General features: G+C 30.9%; 1 protein-coding gene across 1 annotated transcript; it reads left to right on the top strand.

Moving 5' to 3' along the window:
• Positions 1 to 3,004: 3,004 nt before the first annotated feature.
• LOC149534026 (25.3 kDa vesicle transport protein SEC22-1-like) lies at positions 3,005 to 7,706 on the top strand. The gene is made up of 6 exons (XM_089803667.1): positions 3,005 to 3,378; positions 3,794 to 3,954; positions 6,039 to 6,188; positions 6,281 to 6,351; positions 6,809 to 7,031; positions 7,314 to 7,706. The coding sequence occupies exons 1-5, from the start codon at positions 3,191 to 3,193 to the stop codon at positions 6,896 to 6,898; spliced, it is 660 nt and encodes a 219-aa protein (XP_089659793.1). The 5' UTR covers positions 3,005 to 3,190; the 3' UTR covers positions 6,899 to 7,031; positions 7,314 to 7,706.
• Positions 7,707 to 9,650: the final 1,944 nt, after the last annotated feature.

Genomic DNA, 9,650 nt, shown 5'->3' with positions numbered 1-9,650 from the left:
ATGGCCATTTTTGGGTGATTACATTAGTCGAAGTTCCCAATCTACCATAACTTCACTCATTTTCAGATTCAGAACCCATACTCACCCTTTCCTACTATTATAGAGTTTGTTTCACTCATAAATTATAAGTTTGAAGCTAGATGAAGCACCACAAATTTATCAAAGATTAATTCATAGAGCAATTTGGTATATCTTAGTCTCAGGTTGAAGAATAAGGTGCATATTGTGAATTAAAAAATGTCATCTACCTCATACTTTCTAACTATCACAAGGAAGGATTCAAGCTCTCCCATATAAAGTACAATGTTTAATAAGAGATAGGAAGACAACAAGAAGACAAAACTATCTTCCATATAAAGTACCTAAATTTCTTTTATGTTAGTACTATGTACATATGTTAATTTTTATTCTTTTTTGATAGAACACTTATTCTAATTATATATTGAGATGTGTTCTATAATGTTAAAATTTGGTTTATTATTTAATTTTTTAAAAAATCATTTCAATTTTATTTATTAATATTTCTATATATTCAACTTTAGTTTTATTCAAATTTTAAAATCTTTATGTTTTAGTTACTTATTCATACTACTTTCCATAATTTCACAAATCTAATTTTAATTTGAGTAGCCCATCCATTTATACATCACTTAAGATCAACCTACTATATTTCCTCATAACTCAAGATTGAACATAACTTTTAAATCTTCAAATTCAAATTCAAACTTTCTTGTCCCTTCTCACTTGACAAGTGTTTTTGTAAATTCTAGTTATGGGCCTATGTATTACATTCATTTGAATAATGAATTCATATATTGTGAGTAAATCTATATTCTAACTTTCCTTTTCCAATTTTTCACTTGTGAGTGTAATTAATTTATATATTGAAAGTAAATCACACTTTAAGAATATAGATTCATAACTGAAAAAATACTCTTACATATAGTCATCTACAAAGCTATACAAGTTATCTATATAGGACGTAGTTCAACCATATTTCAACCTTATTGATTTGACAATCTCTCCCAAAACATTTTCATTTGAATTATGAATTTCAATCTACATAACGTTTGGCATAATGAAAATATCAACAACATGAAATCTTATAGATTTCCTATATCTACAAGGAACTATTCCAATTAAACAACCACTACATTTTTCATACTATTCTAAAAAAATCAATCTTTATATCAAATTCATGAATATTTATATCCTTTTATAGAGCACCATATTAATAGTATAGTGATTAATTTTATTTAATTAGCCCATATTTACAAATATAGGTGATATGAATTTGATAAACAATACAAGGTATACAAAAATTTGGATTATATATAAAAATGGATGAGATGTATGTAGTAGAATTTCTAATCGACTTAATTAAAATGAGTTCTATACATATATTTGGAATTTTAACTTTGCAAGATTATCACTTTAGCTCACAATTTACCATTGTGTTATAGGCTCTTACCTTCTTAGAATTCACCAAAAGATCTTAAATAACTTAAACCTTAGAAAGCTCTTGAAGAAATCTAATTTTAGCCTCTTAAACTATGCCTTCAAAGATCACTATAAAGATACCTAACACACTTTAGACCCTAAATTGTGACCATTGAAAATAAAGAAAATTAATTTATTTTTGTTTGATACTTTTCCAACATTAATATATTCCTATCAAAACTCAATTTAATAAATTTTTAATCAAACTCATAATTGAAACATGATCTCAATTCTTCAAACACTTTACAGAGTCATTCTCATAACTCTTCCCACATGCTTTGGATCAATAAGCATCAATAAGGCAGGGGTCCTAAGGGAGGAGCTTGGGCTCTATTTTAGTGGAGGAGGTGGCATCATGACAATTTTTTAAGGGGGGCTAAAGGTTTATTTAGAATATTTTCCTATAAAATAGAAGCTTCAACTTTTTAGCTCTCTTCATTTAAAGTTGGTCCTATAGAGGGAGCTTCCTAAAAAATAGAGCGGGTGACTACTTAGAGTTTTCATAACTATTTAAAGTTGAGTGATTCCACGACTTCCTTTAGTTTGTCTTATCTTTAAAATTTAAACTCCTAAATTTAGGGAAGTTAGAAGTCCCATGAAAATCAATATAAAAATTTAAATTTACGATGTCATTGTTTTGATTTTTATTACTATCATTATTTAAGTTTTAATATAATAAATAGATTGTTGACATGTGGCGAAAAAAATCCCTAAGCCGGTGGAGCTAATTCTAGCCCCACCCCATTTTCACCTACTCAAATGAAGGGGCTAAAAAGTCGAAGCTTTTACTTTGAGCCTAAAAAGACTCCAAATAAACCTTTAGCCCCCCAAGTCTTTTTATCATGGAGCTACTTGTTCCACGAAAATAGAGCCCAAGTGACTCCCATGAGACCCTTGCCTAAGTGGGGCAAAATGGTGTGGGAGTGCAAATAATCCCACCAAAGAATTATGCCATTTGTCAACAACCTACTCTTCATTTCCCCACCAAAATGGAATAATCTCACTAAACTAATTTATGAAGAAATATAATTTTTATTTTTGAAATTCATAAGACAACCAACTTCTATGAATTTAAGAATAATTTTTTTGTTTTGAAGTGAATTCATATATAAATCCATAGAACTTTTGCCTTTTTAAATATTCATTTTTTGTGAGCGGCAGAAGCGCTATATTTTTAAGTGGGTGCCCATAAGACCCCAGCCTAAGCATGCAATTTGAAATTCTGTATTTCCCAATTAATTTGACCTAATTATTCGAATGCAAAGAATAGGCGGGATAAGCCGTCATTTTGAAAAGGTATTCAGCCAAGGAAAAGTAACGAATTATTCTATTCTTTTCTCATTCGTTCATACCCTGCAACACGACATGGCAGTTTACCCAAAAAAAACCCTCACAAGATATTCCTTTTTCCTTTGTTTATCTACCGTAAAATTTCAACCCTTATTAGCAGGCACCTTTACTTGTTTGCAATCCCTTACTTTCGGCAGATTAAGAGTACTGGTCGGTCTTCCATTCTACTTTCCTCCTCTTCAACGTTTCCTCCAACAACTGCTTAAAAACTTCAAATTATGCCCTGTTTTTCACATGATTTGCAGAGACCCAAATTCAAGGCGTGCTATCAGAGCTGTGGCGTAATACAGGGCAGTTTGAATAAAAGTCATAAAATTTGTTTTACAGCTGAAACAAAATCATGGTGAAGCTGACAATGATAGCTCGAGTGAGTGATGGACTGCCTCTTGCAGAAGGCCTGGAACATTTTCGTGAACACAATGATTTTGAATTTTATAAGCAAAAGGCCAAGCAATTGTTCAAGCTCATCTCGGAAGGCCAAAATGGAGCTTCCAGAATGTCCCTCAGGATTGAACCTTATTGCTTTCAGTATCCTTCATAATTGGTTTTTCTTGATTCATTGTTCAGATTAATCTCATTTCCATCATTTTTTAAGCTAATGGCCATAGATTAGTTATTAGTATTTGTTGAAATTAATTATTATTATGTGTTAATCTTGAGTAAATTCAAGTTAAAATCTACTAAATGAAAGATTCACAAATTATCATTGTATTATAGACTCTTGCCTGGCTATATTTTTTTCCTCTTGAGTGCCAATGAGTTTGTATGTTTTATTCTTGCATACTCATACCCAACTAGGCACCCTACGATCAGTTTATTGTATGGGCTGTAATGAAATGTTTCCCTTGATTAATTGATGACAGGTATATTATTGAATATGGTGTAATTTCAGTTTCATTTTATGTTCTGTAATGAAATGTTTGCCTTAATTCATTGAGAAAAGCTATATTATTGAGGATGGTGTGTGCTATATTACCCTGTGTCATCAATCATATCCAAGGAAGCTTGCTTTTCACTATTTGGAGGACTTGCAAAGAGAATTTGGGAAGCTTCATCGCTCACAAATAGAAACTGCATCAAAACCATATTCTTTTATCAAATTCGGTGAGTAACATTCCCTACTATGTAAGTTTTTTTTATGGAAACTGATGCTGAAATATGTAATACTTGGTCAATCTATGAAGTAATAGAATATCGTTTGTCTTTTTAATGTTAGCCCATGGAAAATCAAATTCCAGACTACAGGATAGAGAACAACTCATTTTTTTTTTACATAAGGTATCCTCGTGACCTAGCTCAGCAATGACTAGGGTCGATGGTAGCTAGGGCGAGATTAGTCTCTCATGGGTGAGATCAACTGTTTGCAAGATGTTTCACCTCTTAAACTCAGGAGAAATTTGAATTCGAGACAATGGGGAACGACCCACAACCTCAAGCCAACTCATCTACCCGAGAACAACTCATTGTTAATATGTTGGTGCCTTATTGCACAAGGTTGCGAGGCTCAATCAAGCCTTAACTGATCCATGAATTTTTACATGGTGAAAGAAAGCTCAGGGCAGGGCAGGGCAGGGCAGGCTTAGGAACAGTACTTAACAAATCTTGATAGATCCGTGGCAGACCACCTGAAGTCAACCTTCAATTCCCAAATCCATATCTTACCCAGTTATGTTTCTGAAATAAAGTGTAGTCCATTCTGTGATGCAAATGCAATTTAATATAGAAACTATGTATGCTAATCATTATGAACTGTGAAAATCTGATGCCTCTAAAATCTATATCTTCTTTATTTAAAGAATGCAAATAATGTTTATTGAATTCTTAGATAACATCCAGATAACAAACCTTATTTAAATTTAATTGAAGAACAATCTCTTGCGCTTTTGCTACTCAGAAAAGTGAATTAGTATGATTCTATATCGTGAATGTATTCAAGAAACCTAAATAAATTAACAGGAAAATTGGTAAGAAGATGATAAAGTAGATTATTATTTTTATATAATTTTCCTCCACCAGAGACCCTCATGGATACATGAATTGGAGTATAGAAGTTAAAATGAAAATTGAATTTCTTTTTTGGGAGCTTAAGCTCATTCAATTACCTCAAAACTGTCCCTAAAACGCATATGTATAGTAGGCAAGTTCAACAAGCTTGGTAAACTGTTCATATATTCAGAGCATATGAAATTATACTTTTGTTTGTGTTGTTGTCTCTACAATTCATAATATATCTTGTTAAGATTTATGAATTTTTGATTGTGAATATTTTAATCAATGTTTTAGATTATATTGTGTGATTTATTATCACTTTTTTATTTCTAAACACTGATAAAATGTGGTTTAAAAAGTTAGATGAAAAATACACAAATTCAAAAACACTAAAAAAACATTTAACATAATCAGATTTCCACAATCCATTAGTATGTGAGCAATGTTTCTGGATTAGATTGTGTGAGTTTTTTTAGCATCAACGTTTCGGATCATACTACATGATCCATCATCAGGACAAGAGAACATGTTTATATTCCCTGATGGAATAGCAAGGGTATTAATGCAGTCATATTTAATTTTTGTAGAGGCAGATAAAATTATAAGCTTAAGATCGACATGGCCAGAGTGGGTTTTTCTTCAGTCTTATGGGCTCAATAGTGATTTAAGATACCCTCAGTTTCTTTGTCTGTTTGAAAAAATCAAATTTTCTTACCTTCGGATTTTCGATTTATATGTAGCAATAGTCTCATGAACATCGAATCTGATATTGCAGCATTTTAATTACGAATAGGTCATTTCCAGTTCACATACCCTCTAGTTTATCCTCGTCTGCAAAAATAACTTTTTTTTTCGGTTTATAGTTTTTCATCTTCCTGTTGAACTATTTGAGAGCTTAGTATCTGTTTAAAAAATTATATATTTTATAAATTTTTGTTTCTGAATTTACTTGTGTATGATTTTTTTGAATATCAATGTTTTCTAATCTATCACGAAATGTGATCCAAAACGTTGATACTAAAAAAACATACACAAATTTAGAAACAAAAATTTACATTTCAAATAGATTAAAATCTAAATAGATTAACTATATATCTTGTATCAATTGAAATTTTGCGAGGTTATCTTTGCCCCATAACTCTTTCTTGAAATAAATATCTGACCAACTAATTACATGATGACTCTGCAACTGGAAATAGACTCAATCATCCAAAGAATCAGAAAGCTTTATCTGGATACCAGGACACAGAGAAACCTGTCAAAGCTAAACAACAATGATCAAATTCAAGTCCAACAGATTGTGATGAAGGACTTCAGTGATATTGTTGGCAAAGGAGAAAAAAATGAGGGTAAGTGATATTTTTGTGCTATATCCACGCCACCTATCATTTGGTATGGAAGTTTTTACCAAATTAAGTAACTGATCTGCATAACTTGGCAGAAGCAAATCTTGTGTCTACTAGAGGATCCATTGATATCGAGTCGGCAATTAAGGGCTCGGATATACTTCAGGTAGTTATCTTCAACATCGTTTCTTTATGAATTTCAATTATTGCTTGATCTGGATTTGATTTATGAAACCCATTTCTAAATCTATCTTTCTAGGCTCTGTTTTTAAGGTTTGTTTTTTATAGTAATTGAGGGAAAGGGAAAACGAAAAAAAAATTACATTTGTTTTAAGATCAAGTATTTTTCTACAATCTATGAAATCAATTGTTATTCTTTTTTGAATTCAATTGTGTAACTTTTTTTTCATTGATATGATCACACTTTGATTGTGTAATTTTTTTAATCAACATTCCAGATCACAGAGTGTAATCTGAAACGTTAATTAAAAAAATCACAATTAAAAAAAATAAAAATAACAATACATTTATTTTCACAATAAAAAACAGTCTCTTGGACGAAACTCACATATTCATTCATTCTTTGGAGACATAATCTTATCGGCCTGATTTCATATTTGCAGAAGGTGGCACTAAAATGGATGCCCGTTGCAGTTTTAGCTGCTGTTGTAATCATACTCATATGGGCACGGATGGCTCTTTGGGGAATTTGATTACATTGAAATTTGAAGTGCAATTTAGAAGAAAGAATAACCTTTTGAATACAGGCTTTGATAAATCATTTATTTCCTGGTCCAGTTCATGGACTATGGGGTTATTTGTTCAATGTTCATTCATTTATATGAGGTGAGTTAAATGATAACAATTTTCTACAATTCGTTGTTTATATATTTGTGTTTTAGATCACAGTTTGTTTTTTATTATTAAGAAATTAAAAGATTCTATTATTTTATTTTTATTCTTGAAACTTTCTAACATTTTGATGATAGATTATAGAATGTAGTCTAAAATACTAATGGAAAAAAAAATCTAGAAACAGCAAAATAAAAATAAAAATATAAAATATAATGTTTTGTAAACCTTGTAATTTCAGTGCTTAAATTGGCTTCATTTTGATCAATGTGGCAGCTTTCTATAATCACCAAATGGCGAAGAAGGGTGTGATGAGAGCGTCAGACATGAGAGGCCGAGCTTGCTGCTTTGTCAAGGTGATTACTAGAAAAACAGACAAATAAGCATTACTGATATCCTATTTGAAAATTGTGAATTGTGTCATAAAAAATTCGCCAGTGTAATTGCAATTCTTTGTAATCTTACTTTCATTCAATTAAAAGAAGTCAATCCATGTGTATATAGGCTGTACTTCAAAGACTTGAGGCTTTTTAAGTCCACAGATGAATTCTTTTTGTAAAAAATGTTAAATTCTTGTAGATAGTTTCTCCAAAACCCTGTTCCTTAAGGTTGTATATGTTCACATCTAGATAGTTGGAGTATATAATGTATCTTAGTTTTTTATTATTACAGATGGTCTTATTTATATACTTTTCTATTTTCTCTTGTTTGTGTAATTTTCAGACACTAAGACTTGATTTCTAAATTAAACGTGTTAAATATGCTTAATTTCTTCCTTAGAATGTGTTGTTTGAGAGTGACTGTGACTGTCAAGCTTTACATGTTCTATTAATGTAGGCTTTATTTTCCCACTATAATACTTTGACATATAAGATAGATTTTATGGAGAAGACATTCATTTTAAAAATTGTAAATTAAAAATAAATTACTTGAGAAAATTTGGGTGGCATACTGAATAAAGTTTTGTAGAAATAGATAATATTTTTAATAAAAAAAATATGTTGATAAAATTTTAAATTTATTTTTGTATATATTTTTAAATTTTGTTGTTTCATTTTTAATGGTATGCATGAAGTCAAAATGTAAATAACAAAGAATAGGAACAATGTAATGTAAGATCTAAACTCACAATTCGTAATAAACATAAAAATAATATCTAAGATCTATTCATCATACCAAAACAAAAGACAATAGGAGACTTAAATAATACTTTAGATAGTGTTTTTGTAAATTTTGAGATTTTGTATTTGTCATGCCTGACTACTACTTCGGGTTTTTCTGCAAATTAGGACCTTGTTATAAGTTCCTTTCAGTTGTTGTGTTTGTATTTCTGAAGAACTTGGTTATATTACTGTCCTTGAAACATGAGACTTATGCTGAACTTATTTTCTGTTTAGAACTATTTTAATAGTAGTGAATGAAATTTAGGATTTTGTGATTTGAAATTGGCATATAAATATTTGCATGTTGATTGGGTATCGATTATGTTCATTATGTTTTTAACCCAATGTAAACTGCATTCCGTGTTTGAATGCTTTGAAAAGAAAGTAAATATATTGTATGTTTAATTTGAATGTTAATATGCTGTATAAATATATTTAGAATTTGTCATTGTATTTATGTACGTATGACTGAGAAGGGATTGAATTATTTCATTGGATTTGTTTTCAGTATAGCATATAGGCATATGCTGTAAAGGGATTAAATTTTTCTAAATACTTATAATCTTGAGATGGTTTTGTTTTCATGACTCATATTAACTGTTATTTAAAAGAACCACAATTTGCATTTCATATATATATTTGTTATTAAAAGGGGGCTAATGATTGGCATAAACATTTTCTATTTTAAAAGGGTTTAATTACCTCTTAGTATCATGTAACCCTAAACGGGTATCGAATGTCATGGAGGAAAAACATATTCATTGTGTTGAAAGCCAAACATGGTGGTGGCTTTGTAACTGTTTTGTGCACGGCCCTGTGAAGTGTCGTAGTTGAATTGAATGCTTGTTTATGAGGAATGATGGCACTAAGGGTTTGGTTGGCCATTTCTTTTCGTGAAGTTGGGTTTTTTGTAGAATTTGGGCCGGAACTTGGCCGCATTGCTTTGTTTGGTTTAACATCTGTGATCTTGTTGCTGAGGTATCGGTATAATGAAGGGTGTTGGTTGGAAAGGAAACTTGCATATTTGGTTAAGCTCGATGAAGTTACTCATCAGAAGTTGTCTGTTGTTTTGTTGGGTTCTTCTGCTTCACCCCATTGTGAAGTCATTTGCGAGTTTTGAGTGTTGGCATTGTAGAGATTGCTTACCAGTTTTGGACTTGGCTTTTGGGGCTTTGGCATCGAGTTATATTGCAGAAGTATTTTCCATCTTTAGTATTAACGTAGGGGCAATTTCTTACCCTACTTTCTCTCTCTCTCTGTTTACAGTTTCATTGTGATATTGATTAGCATGTTGTAACTGGTTATCAGTTTTACATGATGTTTATTTACACTCAAGGATGGGTATATGCAGAGCATAGCACGGTGTGCAATGCTTAGCTCTATATATATCCACCTTTGAATGTGGAGTTATGGAGATATTAATTTGGATGTTGCTACATGTATATTTAAT

Source organism: Cupressus sempervirens, chromosome 10, assembly GCF_028749045.1.
Source record: "Cupressus sempervirens isolate cs-2001-9-10 chromosome 10, ASM2874904v1, whole genome shotgun sequence".
NCBI lineage: Eukaryota > Viridiplantae > Streptophyta > Pinopsida > Cupressales > Cupressaceae > Cupressus > Cupressus sempervirens.
The sequence above is the reverse complement of the archived record's forward strand: the minus strand, read 5'-3'. Positions and strand labels throughout refer to the sequence as shown.